This window comes from Patella vulgata, chromosome 2 (assembly GCF_932274485.2).
Source record: "Patella vulgata chromosome 2, xgPatVulg1.2, whole genome shotgun sequence".
NCBI classification, from domain to species: domain Eukaryota; kingdom Metazoa; phylum Mollusca; class Gastropoda; family Patellidae; genus Patella; species Patella vulgata.
In genome coordinates this window covers 10963457-10990521 of record NC_065880.2, presented here as the reverse complement: position 1 = coordinate 10990521, position 27065 = coordinate 10963457, and the positions used below count along the sequence as shown (strand labels likewise).

Here is a 27065-nt window from a genome sequence, read left to right as displayed (position 1 = left end):
TTTACTTCTCGTGACCATGAAGAAATATGTAGGTGACCCTAATATTTAGATCTGATCAGGAATATCCACGAAAGTAAATCGCTATGATTTAAATTGTGCCATGCTGATAAAATTAAGAACTATATTTCGTTTCGTTATTTTATTTTTTATATACTTTCGATGTTCTCTACTGCATGAAGATCTGACCAGTTGTAGTGGGAGGTCGCGTTAGGAGTCATGATGTTTGTAGTAGGATACCCACAGTTGTGCGCACCGCATGCCTAGAACTCGATGCAACAGACAGTTTCATTGGCTAATCATTCACCTCATCCAAATCGCGGGTTATATAACAACCCTTCCAGATCCTAGTGTAGTAAAGACAAGTAAAACGAAATTTTGAACTATTAAAAACAAAACGAAATAGGATCTGTGTTTTAATCAGATTAAATTTTGCTAAGTTTTCTATGGTTACGAATACCGGGGAAATTTTTGACAGGGGGGGAGGGGGCGGTGGTGGTTGGTGCCCAAAAAGTGTAGTTAGGTTCTAAGTATGTTACATAATGATAATAAATTCGCTGTTAAATTGGACACACTCAAGAACACAATATTTTATTTATACAACTTTTACCAAGTACAATTGTGTGCCCAAATTTTCCCAGCATTTGGTGCCCAAAATGGGGCGGCCGCCCCCAGCCCCCCCCCCCCCCCCAGCTCGTACGCCTATGCCGACGATTACATATACGAATAATCATGTTTGACTTTTGGCTGTCAAAACATTAATGAAGCGCAATTCTGACGAGTCCACCATGGGCCACCATATAAATGTTTTATTATATATTTGGGTGTTTTGACATGGTGATTAAAAGTATGAATATATCGTACGGAATAGTACCAGCTGTGATATTTTTAAATTGGTAATACATTGATATAGGATTGTTTATCAAACAGACGGATCGATATGGTATGTAGAATGGCATGTATATAATGAAAACAACAAGCCAACTACATCAGCTGGGGTTGTTTACAATCTAGAAATAAAAGAATAGACGTTCTCCCTTGGGAAACCTCCAAAACATCGTTTTTTATTAAAGAACTATTCATATGTGGCCTAAAGATAGTTAATTGGTGCTTTTCATTTGATTCCCATGCACGAAGAACCGAGGAAATCAAAGTCAAATCAGGACACAGGAACACAGCATGGGACATTTTCATACACAAAGTTACCACAACAAAAAGGGTTTAACGTCCACTCGACACAAACTAGGTCCTTTAGGGACTAACATATGGTTTTAATTTTATTTCAATAATTCGCTTGCGCGCAGGGGTCTTTAGCAGTAGGAGGAAACCGGAGGACCCGGAGAAAACCCACGGGGTTGGACAGGCGACCCTACTCCTTGTCACGTACAACCGGGGATTCGAAACCACGCCAGTTGACTCATTTTAACTTAAAGCGCCGGCAAAATATCTTTCTATCAACTCTTTCTATGTATATTAATCAATTTTATTTTAAAAACATTCTGGTTACAGCTCCAAAAATCTCTCCACACATATTTCATATTTCTATCTTAGCCGCTGCCTTGGGAACGAGGATATTTTGATCAGGGGCCTGTTTCACAGAATTTTAACTAAGATAAAATCCAAATTTTAGTAATTTCATTGTATCTACTAAAATTTGGATTTTATCTTTAGTTAAAATTTCGTGAAACAGGGCTCAGACCTACTTTCTTCACCTTGTCAGTGATGCAGAACGGAGGGCCTGGCAAGGACAGCTGCCTAGTCGTTCGGATGGGACGAAAAACCGAGGTCCCGTGTACACATTGGCGTGCACGTAAAAGATCCCTTGGCAGTTGGAATTCGATATAAGAGTATGCCGTAGCGCCGCTGCCCGGGCAAAAATTTCCCTCATAGCACACTGTATGGCGTATGCCCGTCTTCCATTAGCCCAGGTTAGGTGCAGAAGAGTAGGACGTTAAACCCCATTTCATTTCATTTCATTTCAGACCTACTTTCTGTAGATGGACTAACTGAAGATGTAAAACAATCATGAAGTCAATTAACTTGTTTACAACTGTCTTTCAGATGGTTGTTTTCAAGTTCTTTAGTCACGACTACTGACCTAGGCTACATGGTGAAGGTCACAGATAGAAATCGAAACCAGAGAGTATTGGCGATTAGAGAAATTAATAATAAAAATATACCTTTCCTTCAAATTCTTGACAGCCACACAAACACGACTTAAACACACTAAAATTCCAAGGTAGTGATAGATAAACTATTTACTGGAGAGAGAGAGAGAGAGAGAGAGAGAGAGAGAGATTAACGTGCACTCGACACAAACTAGATCATTTAGGGAGAGAGAGAGAGAGAGAGAGATTAACGTGCACTCGACACAAACTAGATCATTTAGGGAGCGAGAGAGAGGGGGGAGAGAGACAGAGAGATTAACGTACACTCGACACAAACTAGATAATTTAGAAACTAACATATGGTTCAGTTTTATTTCAATAATTCGCTTGCGTGTAGGGGTCTTTAGCAGTGGGAGGAAACCGGATGACCCGGGAAAAACGGACGAGGTTGGACAGGCGACCCTACTCCTTGTCACATACGACCGCGCGGGGAATCGAAACCACACCAGTTGACTCAATGACAAACCTTATGGTACAACGCGCACGAGCTAACCATTCGACATCCACCCACCCCCGAATAGCACAAAATATAAAACGATAATCATGAACACTCTTTAATATTCCATGTATTTTTAACCATAATTCTAATTGACGTCATATTTGAAATAATTGTTACTTTTAATTGGCGTCTGTGGCATATAGAGAACAAAAAACGACTCTTTATAACAAACAATTTCGCGGTTGTTTTTTTTTTCTTCATCTGCAATTTTTTATTACCGATTTATTAAGATATTATAACGACCGATCTCTCGGTTGTTTTGTTTTTTTCTTCAACTACGATTTTTTATTACCGATTTCTTATTAAGAAATTAATATACCTAAATGTATTGACGTCAACGGTGTATGGATTTCTAGAATAAATCTCATCTACTTTTATTGTAAATAACACCTGGGATTTGGTACTGGTGAAACAGCCGTCAGTCAATCTGATTAAAATATAGATCTATATTTCGTTTCGTTTCGTTTTTTTTATACTTACAATGGCCTACACTAATGAATGTAAATGAAATGAAATGAAATGGAGTTTAACGTCCTACTGTTCTGCTCCTAACCTGGGCTAATGAAGACGGGCATACGCCATAGTGTGCTATGATGGAAATTTTGCCCGGACAGAGGCACTACGGCCTACTCTTATATCGAATTCCAACTGCCAAGGGATCTTTTACGTGCACGCCAATGTGTACACGGGACCTCGGTTTTTCGTCCCATCCGAACGACTAGACAGCTTTCCTTGTCAGCCCCTCCGTCCTGCATCACTGACAAGGGAGAACCACGCCGGAAAATCTGGATGAACTTTCTCGGCCAATGCAGGGATCGAACACCCGACCTCCAGACTAGCGATCTAGCGTCTTACCCACTTAGCCACGTGATCCCCCTAAATGAATTTTAAACAACAAAGAAACGAAATAGAATTTGTGTTAATCACATCGAGTCGTCAGTTGATCGAAATTCCCTTTATAGCATGCTATATTTTTTTATATTTGGTATCCTTCGCTGTTATATTAGACCCACCACCCCCTCAAAAATAAATAAATAAATAGTACGGCCCCTAACCATCGAGCCAGCACTAGACGCGAACGTTGTCAGCTTTTTACAATGCACAACCCCAAACGACTGTAGAAGGTCGCGAGTAAAACAACTGGGGTTCTAGGGAGCGCTGTAAGCTCTCCAGCGGATCCTGGGGTCGAAGCGCACGGAATAAGAAATGAAATGGGGTTTAACGTCCTACTGTTCTGCTCCTAAACTGGGCTAATGAAGACGGGCATAAGCCATACAGTGTGATATGAGAGAAATTTTGCCCGGGCAGCGGCGCTACGGCCTACTCTTATATCGAATTCCAACTGCCAAGGGATCTTTTACGTGCACGCCAATGTGTACACGGGACCTCGGTTTTTCGTCTTATCCGAACGACTAGACAGCTGTCCTTGTCAGGCCCTCTGTCCTGCATCGCTGACAAGGGGAAACCACGCCGGAAAATCTGGATGAACTTTCTCGGCCAATGCAGTGATCGAACACCCGACCTCCAGGCTAGCGAGCCAGCGTCTTACCCACTTAGCCACGTGATCCCCTCACGGAATAAGAATTGTTTACAGTTCTATCCCTAGCTATCAGCAGTATTCCATGCACCTGTTGCAGTCGATGAAGGCGGTCTAAATCAAATATAATGGGACTATATCCATGTAAGTGTTTGCTCGCGCAGAGAAAAATAGTTGCTATATGAGCGACTTTTTGGCGGAAATGAAATAAATAGAAATGGGTGAGAGGGGGGGGGGGGTGTTAACGTCTTACTGTTCTGCTCCGAACTGGGCGAATGAAGACGGACTTTTTGGCGGCGTTTTTATTCACTTGTAGTATGGATTGGCACTTTCATACAAACGATGGTGACGAATAGTGTAATTTTCAGGAACATTGGTTCTATTTAATCTCTTGTTGCCGTACGATCAGCAAGGTGCATCTTCATAGAACTTAACATTCGACTTAATATAAACAAATCGCGGCCAATGCTACGCATCAAGACTGATCTATGACGTCATTTACGTGGGATTCCGAAATTCTTTCGGCGATTATCAGTTCACTTGTAAATACAAAATTTCGCGCGCCGAAACGCTGGCGATTTCACGTTGGTAAATACGATTACATGGAAAGCGGGACCCATGGCTATTTGCTTCGAATTCTGTTGCTGTTCTGTACACCATGGGAGACAACTACTGTTATGTCAATTAACTACAGGAGGCAGACCACCATTAATTTCAATGTTAATTCTGGCCTCTTTGACCACCGCCAACTTTTCGTTGGTTGAATGCTTTTCACTACAGAGGAACAAATGGTCATGTCTTTGCATGAAAATTTGTATGAGGTTGACCACTAAAATTTTGATATACATAAACTTGAAGAAGCATACTAAAAACATGTATCTATTTGCCGTACATATCACCGTAACCAACCTCTGTTATCCTTCCGCCTCACATCATGAATATTTACCAAAACCTGACAGAAAATGTTAATTCAAACCATCTTCGCCCATTCTAGACCAAAAATTCAACAAAAATGGGCACACAAAAGGTTAGAAAAAAGACAGAGAGAAAGGTAATTGCTATAAATAGACGAACTACAATTTAAAGGTAGTCTGCCTCCTATATGCTGGTTTGTTTTTGCTGAGATATTTCAAACCTCTAAGTTGACATTTGTCCTACATTAACTCATCACCAGTCAGAAATCTGCTGCCCAGACATATTGCACAAAAGACAAATTATGTGTACAAATATTTTATTCCAATTTATAACTAAAATATGGGTCTTACAAATGGAGAAAATCTAGTATGTACATCATATTTATAAATTACAGATGTTTATAAATCATAATTCCATGTGACTAAATCTATACTGATTGCTATTTACAAATTTTAGATGTCTAATTTCATATCTGTCTAGTATCAATCAACAAACATTTCCCCAACAGGAATTTAGAAGTTCAATTTTATATATGTATACTTTTAACAAACAGGTTGCCACGGTGGCTAGGTGGTTAAGACGCTGGCTTGCTAGCCGGGAGGTCGATCCCTGCATTGGCCGTGGAATGCACGTAAAAGATCCCTTGCAGTTGGAATTCGATATAAGAGTAGGCGATAGTGCCACTGCCCGGGCAAAATTGTCACGTACAACCGGGGATTCGAAACCACGCCAGTTGACTCAATGACAGACTTTATGATACAGCGCGCGCACGCGAACCATTCAGCCATCCAACCCCCCTAGGTATTTAGAAGTTCAATTTTATCTGCTACTACTAACAAATATTCTCCTTTGTAAATATTAGAGAAATACAAACATTAACAATCATACAAAATAATTCAAGTACCTACATCAAAAATATTATAGAGAGAGAAAAATGCGGTTTAACGTCCACTCGATACAACCTAGTTCATTTTGGGACTAACATATGGTTCAATTTTATTTCAATAATTTGCTTGCACGTAGTGGTCTTTATCAGTGGGAGGAAACCAACCGAGGACCCAGAAAAAACCCATGAGGATGGACAGGCGACCCTACCCCTTGTCATGTACAATCAGGGAATTAAAACCATGCCAGCTGACTCAATGGCAGACCATATGATACAATGAGCATGCGCTAACCATTCGGTCTAAGACTTAATGAACTCTGATTTTTTTATTATTTAATTACAATGTATGAAAAGTATATATACAAATTTTATTATAAGTGATAAACAATTTCATAATTCTTTAACAAAAACAACTAAACAATCCATAGAAAAAAAACAGACAAATATTAATAAAATTCTTCTTCATCATTGGTTTTAGCTGATTTCTGTTGGTTCTGAATTTGATCCTGGTTCCGATACATATCAGCTACCTAGAAAATAAACAATTATCAACAATATCCTTGAAAGACATTTAGAAGTAGAGGTATAATATTCATAATAACACAACTTTATGGATTTACTACTTCTTAGTTTATTAAATACTCTTACAGGTATCTATATCAAGCAATGATCAATAATTCTACCTAGTAAACTATTAATGATACATTAAAACAACAAAAGTTTTATAAAGGGCTATATTTTTGTTAAAATGTGCCAAACAATTTTGAGTAAATTCTTAAGTCTGAGAATGTTTTATGAACTCGGAACCAGAATCCTCCTGATTATTGAGCCAACTCCATCTTCACAGAACCACCTGGGGTTCCATCAGAGAGAGACAGAGAGAGAGAGAGAGAGAGGGATTAACGTGCACTCGACACAAACTAGATCATTTAGAGAGAGAGAGAGAGAGAGAGAGATGGGGTTTCCATCTTCACAGAACCACCTGGGGTTCCATCAGAGAGAGAGAGAGAGAGAGAGAGAGAGAGAGAGGGATTAACGTGCACTCACACAAACTAGATCATTTAGGGAGAGAGAGAGAGAGAGAGATGGGGTTTAAGTCTACTCAACACAAACTAGGTCATTTCTGGACTAACATATGGTTCAATTTTTATTTCAATAATTCGCTTGTGCGTAGGGGTCTTTAGCAGTGGGAGGAAACCTGAGGACATGGAGAAAACCCACGAGGTTGGACAGGCGACCGAACTCCTTGTCACGTACAACTGGGGAATTGAAACCACACCAGTTGACAAATGACAGACCTTATGATACCACACGCACACACGCTAACCATTCAACCCCCAGGTACCATCAGAGAAACCAGATCATTGAAAAACAAATGAAATGAAATGGGGTTTAACATCCTACTGTTCTGCTCCTAAACTGGGCTAATGAAGACGGGCATCCGCCATACAGTGTGCTATGAGGGAAATTTTGCCCGGGCAGTGGCGCTACGGCCTACTCTTATATCAAATTCCAAGGGATCTTTTACATGCACGCCAATGTGTACACGATTAGACAGCTGTCCTTGTCAGGCCCTTCGTCCTGCATCACTGACAAGGGGAAACCACGCCGGAAATCTGGATGAACTTTCTCGGCCAATGCAGGGATCGAACACCCGACCTCCAGGCTAGCGAGCCAGGGTCTTACCCACTTAGTCACGTGATCCCCCATTGAAAAACAAAAGAAATATCTTACCTGTGATGCCGAGGTGGCATCTTCTGGTTTTTTATCATCTCGAATTCTTAAGAATCTAGGAAAACGTAGAGATATACCTTTTTCTGGATCCACCTGTATAAAAGATATACATTATTAATTTCTACAGATTTACGATTTGTAAATTATTACTTTTAATTTATAGGAACAACAAATATCGGAAGTCTTTTGCTACCCCAAGCCAAATGGGGTTTAATGTCCTACTCCGATCGGGCTAATGAAGACGGGCATGTGCCATACAGTGTGCAATGAGGGAAATTTTGCCCGGGTAGCGGCTCTATGACCTACACATGTATCGAATTCCAACTGCCAAGGGATCTTTTACATGCACGCCAATATGTACACAGGTACTTGGTTTTCCATCACATCTGAACAACAAGACAACTGTCCTTATCAGGCCATCTGTCCTGCACTACTGACAAGGGGAAACTACGCCAGAAAATCTGACTCGCTTGTCTGGAGATTGTGTGTTCTGACATGGTTTCCCCTGTCAGTGGTGCAGGACAGAGGGCCTGACAAGAACAGCTGTCTGTTCGTTCTGAAGTGATGGAAAACAAAGGTCCCGTGTACACACTGACATGCACGTAAAAGATCCCTTGGCAGTTGAAATTACCCTCACAGCACGGCGTATGTCCATCTTCATTAGCCCAGTCGGAGCAAAACAGTAGGATGTTAAACCCGATTTCATTTCATTACATGTAACCTGTGTAAAACAATAGTATAAAATATACCATGCCAGCAGCAGCTCTGTGTGTTGGTGATATAGATAAATCAGCTGCTTTAATCTCCCACACTTGACTAGCTTCAAACCATTCATCTGGTTCATGAGAGTTATCCCACCTATAATATGGTTTAGGTTGTTCTATAACCTGTTCTTTAAAATACTTAGTATGTGTTTCTAGATCTTCGTCCTTTAACCCTGTACCTATCTGTAATATAATAGAAAAACAAATTTCACCTTAATTTCATATTTTTGTTGTGTATATTGACCACTTTCATGAAACATTAATTCCTTATTTTATACAAGCTCATCAGAACATACAAAATTCCATTAATTACAGTATTCCGAATTATCACATATACAAGCCTTAAAATAAGGCACCTGTAATAGAAGTTGTCAGATACAAATTATCACCCAACAAGCCTGAACATAAGGCACCTGTCACAGACACTTTCAGGCACAAATTATCACACTTGGACATAGAGCACCTGTCACAGACCTTACATTGTCAGACACGTTTTATAATTATATATACATTATGTGATAATTTGCGTCACAAAGTCTGTAACAGGTGCCTAATGTCCAGGCTAGTATATGTATATGATATAATTTGCGTCACAAAGTCTTTGACAGGTGCCCTATTTCCAGACAGGTGTAAAGCATACATGATACCATGTACATGTATTGTGTGTCTTGTCCACAGCTTTGTTCGTGCATGTTCATCAGTATTTTCCGATGTGGTTTCCCCATGTCAGTGGTGCAGGACGGAGGTCCTGACAGGGACATATCTAGTCATTTGGATGGGACAAAAACTGAGGTCCTGTGAATACATTGGCGTGCACATGATAGATCCCTTGGCAGTTGCAATTCGATATAAGAGCAGGTCATGGTGCTGCTGCCTGGGCAAAATTCCCTCATAGCATACTGCATGGCGTATGCCCAACTTCATTAGCCCAGTCGGAGTAGAGCAGTAGGACATTAAACCCCATTTCATTTGTTAGTGTGTGGTCCGATTCACTTTCACTTACTATACATACACGCACTGGAAATATCTTGGTCATTAGGTCATTTCAGGACTAATACATGCTTCAGTTTTATTTCAATAATTCGCTTGCATATAGGTGTCTTTTGCAGTTAAAGGAAATGAGGTTCTAGAGAAAACCCATGAGGTTGGACAGGTGACCCTACTCCTTGTCACGTAACGTACCCATAGGGAATAAACCGTGCGTTACGCCATTCATGCCCCCCCCCTCCAACAAACAGACTGATAGGTTGTCACAATATGAACACTACTACTACTACCTGGTGCTTTCACGTCGGCTTCCACAGAAGTGATATCGCAGACTAGACATAGGAGAGCCGAGGCTTCTTCCCTTTTTTAGAATACGATTTTCCAATCTTTCCATTTGCGGCCTTAGACCCACAATATGAACAAAGAGATTTACCTTACAAATACTCTGAAATTCTTCATTATCTGGATCATAAATAGCCAGAAGAAATCCTCCATACCAGCCGGTTCTTTTACCAGTACCTTTATAACCTCCTATAACAACTACATCTAATGTATCACCCACACCTTCTAAATAATCTTTCTTTACTTTTAACCAATTGTGAGATCGTTTAGCTATTTCATACGTAGCATCAACATCTAATGTTTTAACCATTAAACCCTCACAATTTCCTGAAAAGGTTTACAATTCAAATATTGCACAGTATTAATTTAAACCTGTAATTAAAGTAAGGGATCATTTCATCAGTATCATATGCAAGATACCAATAATATCAAGTCTGAAGAGGAGCCACGGTGGCTAGCTTGCTAGTCTGGAGATCACAGGTTTGTTTGCAGTGTCGGCTGAAAAAGTCATTGAGATTTTCTGGCGTGGTTTCCCTGTGTCAGAAGTGCAGGATGGAGGGACTAACAAGGACAGACGTCTAGTTGTTTAATGAGGTCAAGTTTAATGTTCTGCTTCAACTGGGCGAATGAAGACGGTCATATGCCATACAGTGTGCTATGAGGGAACTTTTACCCACACAGTGACACTACAGCCTGTTTTTATATCTAATTCTGACTGCCAAGGGATCTTTGGCAGAGAGAGAGAGAGAGAGAGAGGTTTAACCTCCACTTGACACAAACTAGGTCATTTCGGGACTAACACATGGTTCAATTTTATGTTAATAATTCTCTTGCGCGTAGGGGTCTTTAGCAATGGGAGGAAACCAGAGAACCCGGAGAAAACCCACGTGGTTGGATGGGCGATCCTACTCCTTGACAAAAACAACCGAGGAATCAAAACCACAACAGTTGACTCAATGACAGACTTTATGATACAGCGCACACATGCTAACCATTCGGCCATCCAACCCCCCAGTTGTCAAATTAAAACATTATTCCACACTTATAATGATTTGAGATATTCTTTATGATTCTATTTAATTTATTACCTTTAATCGATAGATCTAAAAATTCCTCAATAGCTTCAGTATTAGATGCAATCATGGAAGTGGCAAAAACAAACTCCCCCTCCGTTTCTTTAAAAGATGAACGTAAGAGTTCTCTCCTCTTTCTAAAGGGCTGTTGAACTAATGATTCACCATTTAAATACAGCAAATCAAAGGCATAAACACAGACCTGTACTTTAATATTTGCTATATCAGCATCCTTTAACAAAACAAAACAAAAATAATTATTTAACATGTTTTAAATTTACACTAAAAATGGTTCTTTAAGACTAAAGGGGGATAACTCACGTCATAGTACCCTAAAGTCATATTATCTCCCTTTTGACCACAGACTGAAGAAGATCTATGGGGGTGCTCGAATTGACAGAATTGCAATCAAGAGATACAGAATTCAACCATGTCACAGTTCTGACAATCCCAACAGCTGACGTGGTGTGAGTAGAATTGTGAAGTATTTTAAGTAACAAATATGTTTCAGCTGTCCTGATTGGTCGAGATATTTTTTATGTAGTCGGCACAGGTACTCCGAACTTCTCCTTTTCATTCGATTGACACTATTTTTATCACATGATGAGAAACTAAGTACCTCTTTAATTTATGGATGAAGTGAATTTAAATATTAACCCGGACCAGTTTACCCGAATCTGCAAAAATGAGATCTGTTTACCATACTAGTTTTAATAACTAAAACTACCTTTCTTTTTCTGTGACTCAGAACCTGGAAAGGTTGAATTTGTTTTTCGACAGCATCCCAGGCGACAGCTTCTGAGTCTATAACACAAGATTTAACATCATCGTTGAGTATTTTCGGCATTCTACTGATTATATCAGGATATTTACTGGTATTATTTTCAGAATTTCTACTATATATACAGATATCTCCATTCTCTAATACATGGATCTGAAAGAGACAAAAAATATTAATGAATAAAATATTCAACTTACAATTGAGCACAAGTACACTGAAACATTAAAGGGAGAGAGAGAGAGAGGGAGAGAGAGAGGGTTTAATGTCAACTCGGTCAATTCAGGATTAATATGGTTCAATTCTATTTCAATACTTCGCTTGCGTGTAGGGGTCTTTAGCAGTGGGAGGAAACCGGAGGACCCGGAGAAAACCCACGAGGTTGGAAAAAAAGATGAATAACAAAAGCTTCATGTAATTTAAACATTAAAGGAGGCAAGTCTCTAACTCAATATGAATCACAGCCTTTGGCATTGCAAACACGACTTATTGGCAAATTTAAATCAACATTTATGTTGTTATCTTATCCAATAACTAACACAAAATGAACATTTTAAAATTGGCACACAAATCGATTGCCGGAATGCTTTCTAGTGCCATTTGTAATGAAGCGACTCGATAAACAAGGCTAACCATACCCCACAGAAGAATATTACTGGTACAGACTGGAATAACCAGATGCCAAAGGCTGTTATTCAATTGGAAATCTTCGTGTATTTTGCCGAACATAACTGATTAGAAATTACAGCAAAAACAAAAATGATTTATGTAAATCCGTTGATATACATTCATATTACATAACTATATACGCCGAGACTCATTTGTGTCCATTTCTTGGTGCTAAAGAATAGTGATTTAGCTCCTTTAAAAGCTTATCATTGATTCATAAAAGACACCAACAAGCTAGAGCTTTTTGAGACATTGATTTAGTAGACTGATTTATCTAAGCATCTAAACATTAAGATTTATATTTTTCCTCGACGAATTCAGCCTGCGCCTTTTGTACGTATATGTGTAATCTTTGTACGTATGTGTTTGATCTAAAAAAAAATGTGGTATAAATGAATTATAATCACCTGCGCTCTTTCTCCATCGTATTTATATTCACATGTAAACTCCATGTTTTCAAATCTTCGTAATACTTCAGTCACACCTTTGGTAGGATGGGCTAACATAGGTTTTAGAGGTATACCTAAACATAAAATAATACACTAAGGAGAAGTTGAAAAGTAACTCAACATAGACGCACAAGCACAGCACATTCTATACTACTCCTCATAGTTTATTGTAACGCACCGTTCAGAGCAAAATTGCCCTCATAGCACGCCGCTTGTTGACTTCATGAGACAAGTTCGTGCAGAAAAGACACTAAATTTATTACATCCAAAACATTCATACAATAAAATGAAGTTATAAACATTCATGACCTTGTACTGATAGGCCTTATTCTTCTGCCACTGCATGGAAGAAATGCTTAGAAATCTATGGGGAATGTATTAGATAGTTACCTGGTGTAAGTCGACATTTATTAGGCAATTCTTCAATTCCATCGTTTAATAAAACAGGGATGATAGCATCATAACTTGGCAATTCACTGAAAATTACAAATATATGTTATAAGGCTTCTTGGAAAAATGCATGAGAGAGATAGAGAGAGAGAGAGAGAGAGAGAGATTAATGTCCACTCGACACAAACTAGGTAATTTTGGGACTAACATATGGTGCAGGTTTTTTTAAGAGTGGGAGGAAACCGGAGGACCTGGAGAAAACCCACGAGGTTGGACAGATGCCCCTACTCCTTGTCACATACAACCGGGGAATCAAAATCACACAAGTTGACTCAATGAAAAACCTTATGATACAGCGCATACACGTGCTAACCATTCCCCCCCCCCCTCCCCCACAATAAGAAAAAGGTTTAAAAAATATTTGTGATTGAAATAATATAAATATTCTTGTATTCTCTTGGGTTCATAAGATAAACACCTCAATGTGCAATTAAAAAGCTCTTGGATTTCATCAGGGTACACTTCCATATGCCTCAATAAACAATCCCACTAAATTCTTTATTGCATTTCAATTGACAATAGATCAACAGATGCTGGTGATTATAATATTCGTACAAATTAAATAGGGGCGTATGAACATTAGAAATTAAAACATACCAATAGGCTGTTTTAATTATCAAGGCATTATTCTCCATCTTTTTCTTCAGGGTGTCTGCTGCCAAACCTTTCCCGGCATCTAATATTTCTGGTGGATATTCTATAAAAGTTGAATATCTGAATTACATTTGAAATTTTTTCCATCAAATAGTTATTTGGAATCTAGCAAAAGCTATTGTTTTAAATCATTACTTTTCTAACAAGATAACGGTTGTGGTTGCTTAAAGGACCTAAATTATTAATATATGGGACCTACCAATTGACATAAATGGGTCTCGACGTATATAATAATGTAATATGAATGTATATAAACTAATTTACATTCAATCATTTCTGTTTTTACTGTAATTTCTAATCAATTATGTTCTGCAAAATACGCTAGAAGTCTCAATCTAATGGCAGTCTCTAGCATCTGGTTATTCGAGTCCACCGTTTGACATGACTTGTGGAATATGTCTGGCCTCGTTTTCGAGTCCCTTGTTACAAATGGCACCAAAATGCATTATGGTACATGATTCGTGTACCAATGGTAAAATGTTTCTTTGTCTTTTCCTGGTACGATCACAACATCAATGTTGATTTAAATTGACAAATAACTCGTGTTTCCAATGTCGAAGACTTTGGATGATATTGAGTTAGAGACTTAGCTACTTTAATATTTGTCGAGAATGATAAAACTTAATGCTAGGTAAAATGGATTAGGAAAACATATATCTTACCTTGACCAGTTGGAGATAAAAATGATGCATTTCCTAACGCTGTCAATACAGATTGTTCAGCTAAACCAATACGTAGTTTTCCTGACAATGATCGTATAACAAATCTAGCTTCTGACTGACGACATGCCACAAATAATCCTTTTATTTTATCAACTTTCTTAGACTGTGACTGTAATATAAAACACATTTAAAAATAACTAGAACACGAAAATTTGATCATATTTCAGCTAAGTTCGAGTAAGGGTTTAAAGCTCTTGTGAATGTGTTTAAACCAATTTATTCTGACACTGCACCCAGTTATTTAAAAGACCTCTTTGATTTCTATACTCCCCGGCGATCCAACCTTCGTTCTTCAAGTGATCATAGCATATTGAGGATTCCTAAATATAATAAACGTTCTGGTAAATATGTTTTCTCCGTCAGAGCAGCTAAAATGTGGAATGATCTTCCAAAAACTCTTTGAGAATCCTCTTCTATCCAGAGCTTAAGATTAACGTAAAAACATATTTCAAAAATATTTTTGAACTATTTTGCTGTGAATGCGCTTAGAAACACTCGTGCGTAATGAAGCACTATATAAATCGAACAATAATAATAAAATAATAATAAAAATCCTGAGTGAATATTACAGACTTTGTTTCTGCTAGGAGCCACAGAAGCAATTACGTTTTTGTGATTCTTGTAACATTTCGACCTCAATTTCACTGATTGTCAAGATCTACTGGGTTCATTTATCAGTGCACTATAGCAAAGTTAAAAGAGAGAGAGAAATAGGGTTTAACGTCCACTCGACACAAATTAGGTCATTTCGGGACTGACATATGATTCAATTTTATTTCAATAATTCGCTTGCGCATAGGGATCTTCAGCTGTGGGAGGAAACCGGAGGACCCGGAGAAAACCCACTAGGTTTGCAGGGCAGCGGCACTATCGCCTACTCTTATATTGAATTCCAACTGCCAAGGGATCTTTTACGTGCATTCCAATGTATACACAGGACCTCGGTTTTTTGTCTCATCCGAAGGACTAGACAGCTGTCCTTGTCAGGCCCTCCGCTGCCTTCAGTTTAAAGATACATTATGTAAGATTTAGATAAAGAGCTAGCCATTCTTGCTATAATAGTTCAAAAATAGATAATGTAAAATGAATAATTTGAAAATTTCATTCAAATTACTCTATTGTGAACAAAGATATTAGCCTTTGAAGGTTTGACAAGATGTGTGCAATAGTTTCAACCTTGTACTGGTTGTTTGAAGCTATGTCTCGTGCCTCCATTTTTTTTTAGCTTAAATCAAAATATGGCTGAACTGTTCTAATCTATTTAATATCGGAGAAATCAAATGCCATTGAGAGTTGATTATGGCCTGAATAAGTTAATTAATGTCTAATTAATAATTTAGAAAACATTTCAGGCCTAAAGAAAGACCTGCAATAGGCAGATTTAGCTCTTGCATAATGTATGTTTAAGATTCAGCATGTGAAACATGAAAATCACACATTTCTTCAATTTCTTTACTTACAGAATTTCCCGTTAAATTAGCAATATCTTTTAATTTACTAAATACGCCAGACACTGTTAACTTTGGGGGAGCAAACATCATTTTCTGTGTACTTCTACTGCTCTGTAAAACAATATATGACAATGAAATGAGGTTTAACGTACTACTGTTCTACTCCAAACTGGGCTAATAAAGATGGGCATACGCCATACAGTGTGCTATGAGGAAAATTTTGTCAGGACAACGGCACTACGGCCTACTGATATTGAATTCCAACTGCCAATGGATCTTTTACATGCACGCCAATGTGTACACGGGACCTCAGTTTTTCGTTCAATCCGAATGACTTGACAGCTGTCCTTGTCAGGCCCTCAGGGGGGGAGAGAAAGAAATGGGGTTTAACGTCCATTCGACACAAACTGGGTCATTTCGGGACTAACATATGGTTTAATTTTATTTCCATAATTCGCTTGCGCATAGGGGTCTTTAGCAGTGGGAGGAAACCGGAGGACCCGGAGTAAACACACGAGGTTGGACAGGCGACCCTACTCCTTGTTACGTAAAAACGGGGATTCGAAACCACGCCAGTCGACTCAATGACATACTTTATGATACAGCGCGAGCACGCTAACCATTTAGCCATCCAACCCCCTCATTGACAAGTGAAAACACGCCGGAAACAACATATGACAAGACAGAATTATTTTTTTGTATATTATAATAATAATAAAGAATTTTTCATATAGCGATTTACATTTAAAAATCTCAAACCACTGTACATAATGTTTATAAACATGTAAAAAAATTAATTGAACACTAGACATACCGCATTATGTTGAATAACATTTTCGAAAAAAATATGTTTTTAAAGAGCATTAAAAAGATATCAAATTCGTAATAGAGAGAGAGAGAGAGAAATGGGGGTTAGCGTCCACTCGACACAAACTAGGTCATTTCGGGACTAACATATGGTTCAATTTTATTTCCATAATTCGCTTGCGCATAGGGGTCTTTAGCAGTGGGAGGAAACCGGAGGACCCGGAGTAAACACACGAGGTTGGACAGGCGACCCTACTCCTTGTCACGTACAACCGGGGAATCGAAACCCCGCCAGTCGACTCAATGACAGACTTTATGATACAGCGCACGCACGCTAACCCTTCAGCCATCCAACCCCCCCAATTCGTAATAGACCTCAAGTAACCAGACAAGGAATTCCATAGGGTTGGTGCATAAACACCGAAGATTGATGACAGAAAACAAACCAAGCACTTAATTCTATCCTATCCTTGAATTCCTATTTAATTAAAATCCCAATAATATCTGTAATCGAGTTTAAATTTTCAATTACAAGCCATTAAATGTCTAGCTATTCTATTGATTTGTGTTATAGACCAGAAAAAACTAGATCAACTTTGAATTTTAAAGTAAAAACAGATGTCTGACACTGTTTTAAAGAAAAAAGGGGAGAGAGAGAGAGAGAGAGAGAGAGAGAGAGAGAGAGATGAAATCAAATAGGGTTTAACCTCCTACTGTTCTGCTCCTATGAATTTCTAAAGAGGATGGGGAGAGAGAGAGAGAAATGGGGTTCAACTCCACTTGACACAAACTAGGTCATTTTGGAACTAACATTTGGTTCAATTTTATTTCACTTGTGCCTAGAGGTCTTTAGCAGTGGGACGAAACCGGAGGACCTGGAGAAAGTAATGTTTACAGTCTCTGTGATTAAATGCAGCTTGCATATGGTACAAAAGTGCATTGAAATAGTATTAGCTATGTAAACTGTTACAATAAATGGGAAGTGGTATCAGAGTGTATGTAAACTGTTCCGATAAATGGGAAGTGGTATCAGAGTGTTTAAAGGGACCATCCTGATTTCAACAGTCTCAGAAATAAAAGTCTGTGTACGAATAAAATTTAAGTGCCAAAATATTGGGGAATGGTGTATTTACCTTGTATAAAGAATATAGCTCAAAATATTGAGTTGTTTGGATGTGAACGTCAAAAACGCTCATCTAGACGGACACTATACACTTTTAAGACTTCAAGTCAATTTTTTCGTAGTGTGACCTGATAATCTATTACCGTTCCTTTAGAGATCTAACCAGTGCATGACCCGCATGCTGTAGGCTAGGCCTACATGTTATTTTTATAAAATAAAAGTCTTGTTTTCGCCAGACACCGTATTATACAACTTGGGACACCACGTCTCCATTTCCAGATGAAAACTGACGAGTTTAAGTTATTTGAAAACGTATCACGTATATTGAATTTTTTGCTTGTCCCTAAGGTAGAGGATTTTAAGAGCTTTTACCACAAAATTAAGCAGTTTTATTCTGGAAAATATAATTGAGACTGGCCCTATAAGATAAATACAATTAGCTGCAATTCTTAATTCTTTCATTATTGAAAGGATATTGAATTGAATTTTTAAGCTCAAAAATAATTTTAAATACCTCAGCAACTAATCCTAAGTCACCTTTCTCATGTAACGCTGATTTCAAATGATCCATACTTCTTCCTGGATTAATTTAAAAAAAGAAAAAAAAACAAAAAAAAACATTTATTTTTTTTATATTAAATTATTTCTTACATACCTAGGATTTCAAAGAAATGGACAAAGCAAATGACATCAAACAATTATGGAAATACACAGAATTTGGAACATTGTGTGGTGGAGTGGGGGAGATAAATAGTGTTTAAGGTCCACTCGACACAAACTAGGTCAATTTTGGACTAACATATGGCTCAATTCTATTTTAATAATTCACTTGCACGTAGGAATCTTTAGCTGTGGGAGGAAACTGGATGATCTGGAGAAAACCCACAAGTTTGGACAGGGGACCCTTGTCAAGTACAAGACGGGAATTGAAATGACGTCACTTCAATCAGCCATTGGAGTGAAACAAAGAAATGGGGTTTAATGTCCATGTGACACAAACTAGGTCATTTCGGGACTAACACATGGTTCAATTTTATTTCAATAATTCGCTTGCACGTGGGAGAAACCAGAGACAACCCACGTGGTTGGCCAGGTGACCTTACTCCATATCATGTACAACTGGGGAATCGAACCCACGTCAGTTAACTCAATGACAAACCTTATGATCTAACAGCGAATGTGTTAAACTAGTCTGCCATTGATGCGAATATAATTAAAGATATTATGCATAATTTTGGTAAAAAAGGCATCTCCTCATAATCAGAATAATTCTTCATAATTACCAGAATAATTTTTCATGACCAGAATAATTGTTTTAATAATATTCAATAAAAAATACTGTCTCCAACCCACACTCACAGAGATTACAAATCACATTTTTAGTCTTGATATTTAATTATCAGAAAGATCTGTCAAATCGTGCAGAAAAAAATATTCTCTTTAGATATTGGTATTAATTTCCAACTTGATTTACAAAAATTTTTGTTGGAGGGAGCAGTTTCTGTGGGTACTGTATCTGATAAAACTTTTATTACATTATGGGAAATTAATGTAAACTAAAATTTAATCAATAATGACAATCTAAATTTTTTGTTTTAAAAGTGCATTTTGTAACCGATGGGACGAGGACATAATGATTTTGTGACTAGGACAGAGCAACTGTACTACACATATAACACGTATACACCAAAAATACTGCCCCCCCCCCTTTACTGAAAAACCCTAAATACCCAAAAAACAATACTAATTACAGAAAAAAACACTATATGCCGAAATACTGTATATTGGCTCATTGGTGCACCTAACTATCAGTAGGACACCCCGGGACACGATCTGAGCTCTCACTGGGGTACCTAATTTTTCCGTATTTCAGGGGTTTTTTTTTTTGGTAGTGTTGTTTTTTCGGTATTTAGGGTTTTTCAGATTTATTCGGTAATTAGTATCAAAATTTTTTTCCCACATTTTTCGGTGATTTTTCAGTATCTTTCGGAATTTTTTTTTTTTGGTGTGTAGTATTGGCCAGGATTGAACAGAGTAATTTTGTAAACTATGTGATGCAGACTAGAGTAATTTTGTACTATAACAACTATGTGATAAACAAGTATGAAATCTCGTCTGTATGTTGACAGCAGACGGAAGAAGACTACAAGATGGACATAAAACGGATCAATATCATAATAATATAAATCTGTTTATTCTCGCTGGCCTTACACAGATTGATTAACCCTTTGAACGTGACAAGAGTATTTACTGAGGAATAAGCAAGATAACAGTTAATTAATCAAAATATCAACATATTAATCCATCCAGTTGACCCATCTGACCAGGATTTCAATGTTTACTACTTGGTATTTTCAAGAAATCAATATAACCTTTGTAGACATTTTCTCTCCAGTTCATATTATAATAATTATAGGTTAAAAAAAGAACAAATTCTACACCAGAATTTATTTTGCTTTTGACATGCTTTCGTTTAATTTTACCTTTTTTTTTTTACATGTACACCCACATATTATGTAAATAGGCAATAAGCTTTACTTCAAAAGAAGTGACAGAGAGAGAGAGAGAAATAGGGTTTGACGTCCACTAGACGCAAACTAGGTCACTTCGGGACTAATATGGTTTAATTTTTTTTTATTTCAATAATTCGCTTGCGCGTAGGGGTCTTTACCAGTGGGAGGAAACCTGAGGACCCAGAGAAAACCCATGAGGTTGGACAGGCGACCCTACTCCTTGTCACGTACAACCAGGGAATCAAAACCACGCCAGTTGACTCAATGACAGACCGTATGATACAGCACAGCGCACATGTGCTAACCATTCGGCCATCCAACCCCACCATTTCGGGACTAACACATGGTTCTTTAGCAGTGGGAGGAAACCAAAGGACCCGGAGTAAACCCACTACTTCAAAAGAAGTGGAATAAGAGTAAGCAAAACGTGCCACATGCCCACAACCAAAATAATTATTGATGCGTTCCACCGTAGATCATACCCTACTTAGCCTGGAAATAAGGCACCCGTCACATACTGACACTGTCAGGCACAAAACCTCTGGGGCCTGTTATTTTGTCCGGCACTGATTTGTCTTTTTTAGGTTTATTGATAGGACTTTTTTAAAAATCTGATTGAATCCAAGCTGGGACATTATCTAACTTTGGTATTTTAATTTTGTTTTCTTTAATCAAATGTTAAATAATCAATCTGAATATAATATCAGTTTGGATTAAGACATGAGAGATTTGATATCTTAACGAAAAATGCAAATGGCACACCAGGCCCTGAGTTCACAAAGCATTATTAGACTGAAGCTAAGAATTTACTGAACTTTCAATCACTATTTATGAGAAATAGCCTTGATCGGTAGGCCTAAGGCAAATAATTTTGAGTAAATTCTTAGCCTATGTCTGAAAATGCTTTGTGAATTCAGGAACAGAACTTAAGGCATTAATTTCTTGTCTAATAGTATCTAATTGGGGGAATAATGTGGAATGGCTAAAATTTAAATGAAGGTGGTTTACCTGTAGTTTGAGCTATAGCTCTCATTAATACTGTATCACCAACACCTAATTCTAATCCTTCATAGGCAGGTGCCAGTTGATTTAAACATAGATAAATACAACACAACAGATCATCAGGACTTAAAACAATCACAGAACGCAGAAAATTACTTAATATTTCTATCATCTTTAATCTGCAATATAGAGCATATTATCATTATAAAGATATGTACTGACAATATAGAGCATATTATCATTATAATATAATATTTAATGACAATATAGAGCATATTATCATTACAATGATAAGCACTGACAATATAGAGCATATTATCATTATAATACTAACAATATAGATGTCTTTATTATCATTATATGATACTGACAATGTAATGACAATATAGAGCATATTATCATTATAATTATATGTACTGACAATATAGATGTCTTTATTATTTATGATCAATATATAATTTTAAGAGAACTATTCATCAAATTATTTTAATGAGATTTATACAATTAGGATACCAAGTTATTGTTCTTATACTAATAACATTATAGAATAAGAGAGAGAACGAAAAATGGGATTTAACGTCCACTCGACACAAACTAGGTCATTTCAGGACTAACATATGGTTTAATTTTATTTCAATAATTCGTTTGCCATAGGGGTCTTTAGCAGTGGGAGGAAACCGGAGGACCCGGAGAAAACCCACGAGGTTGGAGAGGCGACCCTACTCGTCATGTACAACAGGGGATTCGAAACCACGCCAGTTGATTCAATGACGGGCCTTATGATACAGGGTGCACGCGCTAACTATAAGGCCATCCAACCCCCTATAAATACAGAATCTATTTTGAAAGGTTAAAGAATCAAGTTATAAATTCAACTCAAAATACAGATCAATGTAGAAAATAAAGTCCTGATACTGGAATGGTTGACCAGTGAACTAAAATGTACAATTAATAATCATAATATGTTACCTGGCTGAAGTGTCTTCAATTGCTTCAAAGGTTTTTGCCAAGGCAAGATAAGGTACCCTGGAATAACATAATTCAAGAACATATCAAGACATACACACTAAAACATTCTATCAGTAGTCAGACAAATTAAATTACAAAAGTTATTAAATGTTCTTGGAAAAAAATCTGGACCAATTAGTGTGTTGCATATTGTTTTATTACCATATATTGTATTTATTTAGATATATAAACCATACAACGTGTTATTGCCATATATTGTAGTTAGATATATAAACCATACTGTTCTGCTCTGAACTGGGTTAATGAAGACGGGCATACGCCATACAGTGTGCTATGAGTGAAATTGTGCCCGGATAGCGGAACTACGGCCTACTCTTATTTCAAATTCCAACTGTCAAGGGATCTTTTACGTGCACGCCAATGTGTACACAGGACCTCGGTTTTTCGTCCCATCCGAACGAGTAGACAGCTGTCCTTGTCAGGCTCTTCGTCCTGCATCACTGATAAGGTGGAACCACGCCGGAAAATCTGGATGACCTTTCTCGGCCAATGCAGGGATCGAACACCCGACCTCCAGGCTAGCAAGTCAGCGTCTTACCCACTTAGCCACATGATCCCCACCATATATTGTATTTATTTAGATACATAAACCATACAATGTGTGCTATTACCATATATTGTATTTATATATTATATAAAAAAAATACAATGTGTTTTATTATCATATTTAGATATATAAACCATAGAATGTGTTTCTTACTTTTCTTTGTGTTTCCAACAAGCATCATCAATAGGATGGTATTTAGAGTTTTTAGGATTATAGTCAATGTCTTTAACAGAAGCCCTGAAAAATACAACATGATTACGTCTCATTAACTCGCACACCATTATCCAATCTTCGGCTTAAAATTTGACAAATATTAATTTAAATACTCATTACACATAACATGGCTTGTTTCATTTTGGTTGCCTGGAATTTTTCAACATCACTTAATGATCTCCTTTTGAAGGGTATTCTAATTAATAACGGCAGCGAAGACTGAATAGCACGGTCAAGTTTCAAAGCATGCAACTTTTTCTAATTACTCATCAAATTTCCATAGCTAAAGATCTAAGGAACAGAAATCAGACAAAAAGAAAATGGGAAACAGTGACCTGAATTGAAAATAAGACCACCATTTGTAATTTTAAATTAAAATGGATGCAATGATGATCAGTTAAAGTTAATCAATACAATTATACTTCTTGTTGAAAAAAAAAACCCTCAATGATTTCCGAGAAATATTGTTTTATCAAACAACCGCAGAAAACGACATTAAATAATGTTGAAAAAAATCATGATACTCAAGAAACATTATACAAGTGAAAGGAAATGAGAGTTTTGCTTCAATTAATATTCTCAAAAGACCTCAATTTTTCACACTTCATGACAAGTCAGATATTGAAGACAGTTTCAACTTTTTTTCATATAATTAAGAATAAACAGATTCCGAGATCAGTCTTGCGGCCAAAATTCAATAAGCATTTAAGGCTTTTCCAAAAACAAAGAAGACTGCTGGCTTCATTGTCATTTCTCAGACTTTCTTAAAACACATTAAAGTCTCATAGCAAAAGCAAATGTCATGGAGGAAAACCAAATTCCATGAGATCTGAAAGAATACAAAGACCAGCTTGTTAAAATTCTGGTCTGAAGTGAACAGATGTCATCAAGAGAGGCTTCATGTTGCAATCAGACTTTTTGACAAATCACTTCATCAAATGTCACTTTGTCTGATTATGAGAAAATGTCTTTGTTTAGGTTTAATATTTGTTATATGTGTGGGGGGCTAGGGTAACGAAGTGCATAGTTAGTTTGATCAAATTTATATCTTTCATCAATTTTACATCACATTATTGAACTTATGAGTTTCTCATGACTGAGTATTGCCGAACACAGTGAGATTAAAAGACTGCATTGTACACAACTTTGGATTTTATTCTGTTTTAAACATACATTATGCAAAAACATTATGCAAAAACATACATTTTAGTCTTGAAATGTTATCTAAATTATTAATTAGACATTAATTAACAAATCCAGACCATAATCAACTCGCGATGGCATAAAATTTCTCCGATATTAAATAGATTAGAACGCTTCAGCCATATTTTGATTTAATCTAAAAATGGAAGAGCGAGACTTAGCTTCGAACAACCAGTACGGTGGTTCAAATTATTGCACACGTCTTGTCAAACCTTCAAAGGCTAATATCTTCGATCGCAATAGAGTAATTGGAATGACATTTTCAAATTATTCATTTTACATTATCTATTTCGCACTAAGTCAGTAAGAATGGCTAGCTCTTTATCTAAATCTTACATAATGTATCTTTAATAAGCCTGGAAATAAGGTACCTGTCACAGACAATGTCAGGCACAAATTCAGAATTTATCAGGCACTAAACCTATGGTGCTTGTCACTTTGTCCGGCATAGATTTGCATTTTTTTTCAGTGTTATTACTGATATCTTTAATAGCACAAAGTTTAAAATGTCAGGTACTGAAATGCAATGGGGTTTAACATTGTACTGTTCTGCTCCTGACTGGGCTAATGAAGATGGACTAACATTAGTTCAATTAAATTTCAATAATTCATTTGTACGTAGGGGTCTTTACCAGTGGGAGGAAACCGGAGGACCCAGAGAAAACCCACGAGGTTGGATAGATGACCCTACTCCTTGTCACGTCCAACCTTGGAATCAAAACCACACCAGTTGACTCAATGACAGACCTTATGATACTACGCGATAACCATTCGGCCATCCACCCACACCCCCAAGTATAAAATAAATGTGATATCGAAGGAGATGGCATCTTACTGTTACTGTTGGAGTATTTGGGTTTAAAGATGGTATATTATATCATCTTGTAATACAATCGATGGCTTACACTACATGAAGATCTGACAAGTTGTACTCGAAGGTCGTGTCAGGGGTCGTACAAGTGGCTTTTGACTCTATGACGTCAGACATTGATTAATCAATCACTGTTGGCGTTTCTAGTGGTAACAGACTGTTTCATTGGCTTATCCCTAACTTCAACCAAAACGCCGGTAATATAACATCTCTTAGTGTAGTAAAGACAAGTAAAATGAAATTTTGAACTATAAAAAACGAAATGAAATAGGATCTGTGTTTTAATCAGATTGTGCGTATTATAGCACGTGCTAACCATTCGGCCATCCAACCCCCTTGCTTGTAAAAGGAATAATGTAAAATCATGCAGCATAAATACAAACCATATAAAGAACTAAACACAACAAAAAAGCTGAACCAATGTACAGACAGACAGCAAATACATAATTCCAAAATCATAAAAGAGTACAAACTGAATCTTAGTTTTGTGGGCTTAAATTATTAACCTGTGACTAGCCAGTGGACATATACCATAAATGCTTGATTGTTCTGACTAAGTTAGTTGACTTAGATTTCTAAAACCAAGACAAAATATTCACAGAACACTCCATAATATATTTTGCATCTTTATTTATTTTTAGGTTATGGCAAGGCCAGTATTAACCATTAAGTAATTATCCCAAAATAATAAACATTTGACAAGCTTCTAGTTCTTCCTAGCACTGATTAAACAAACCATGTACTGGTAAACAAAATATCAAACTAATCATTTACATAGATCTCAATTAACACATCACCATGGAAATGAAATGGGGTTTAACGTCCTACTGTTCTGCTCCGAACTGGGCTAATGAAGATGGGCATACGCCATACAGTGTGCTATGAGGGAAATTTTGCCCGGGCAGATGCACTATGGCCTACTCTTATATCAAATTCCAACTGTCAAGGGATCTTTTACGTGCATGCAAATGTGTACACAGGACCTCGTTTTTTTGTCCCATCCGAACGATTAGACAGCTGTCCTTGTCAGGCCCTCCATCCTGCATCAGTGACAAGGGGGAACCACGCTGGAAAATCTGGATCAACTTTCTCAGCCAATGCAGGGATCAAACATGTGACCTCCAGACTAGCGAGCCAGTGTCTAATTATACCCACTTAGCCACAGTGATCCCCACATCACCATGGAAGTGACAATTTTATTAACACATTCAGAAAACACAGGATGTTTTGGATCAGTATTCTAAAATATATACAAAGGCAGATATATCTTTCATAAAGAAAAGATAGGTTGCCAGGCAACAACACACATACGCCAACAGAAGCTAAATCGCCCGAGCGGATGACAAATGTTGTATATTTATTCTTTTGCAGGTAATTAGGGGCATTTACAAAACAATTCCAAACAGATCAGATTATAATTTTTGTCGTTTGAAGGTTCACAACGTTTTACAAACTGATAAAAGAACTTAACTCTAGAAGTAATATACAAAAATTGTTGAAATTTAGATAATGCTTATAAATTTCTTGTAAGAATTACTTTGAAATTTTACTTATTTCTAACTTTCTAGGGACTGCATATTCTTGCTCTGTTGTGGAATAATTCATCAAAGGATTTGGAAATTGAATTTCATTAACATTTTTCCTTTAGTTTCAATAGGGTTATAGTTTGATTATTCTAAATA

At 37.2% G+C, this 27065-nt stretch overlaps 1 protein-coding gene across 4 annotated transcripts in view; it reads right to left on the bottom strand.

Annotated features, from left to right (window-relative positions):
* Positions 1–5425: 5425 nt before the first annotated feature.
* Positions 5426–27065, bottom strand: part of LOC126812219 (DNA ligase 1) — a 56349-nt gene continuing 34709 nt past the window's right edge. For all 4 annotated transcript variants that reach the window (XM_056098666.1, XM_056098667.1, XM_056098665.1 and 1 more), the window contains 15 exons: positions 23250–23333; positions 22490–22546; positions 21527–21699; positions 18520–18584; positions 16085–16186; positions 14565–14733; positions 13846–13945; positions 13189–13274; positions 12757–12872; positions 11630–11836; positions 10918–11134; positions 9921–10156; positions 8486–8683; positions 7737–7829; positions 5426–6532 (listed from right to left, as the gene is read on the bottom strand). In XM_056098666.1, the coding sequence (XP_055954641.1) occupies positions 6449–6532; positions 7737–7829; positions 8486–8683; positions 9921–10156; positions 10918–11134; positions 11630–11836; positions 12757–12872; positions 13189–13274; positions 13846–13945; positions 14565–14733; positions 16085–16186; positions 18520–18584; positions 21527–21699; positions 22490–22546; positions 23250–23333 (1987 nt within the window). In that variant the 3' untranslated portion in view covers positions 5426–6448. The remainder of the gene's footprint in view (positions 6533–7736; positions 7830–8485; positions 8684–9920; positions 10157–10917; positions 11135–11629; positions 11837–12756; positions 12873–13188; positions 13275–13845; positions 13946–14564; positions 14734–16084; positions 16187–18519; positions 18585–21526; positions 21700–22489; positions 22547–23249; positions 23334–27065) is intronic.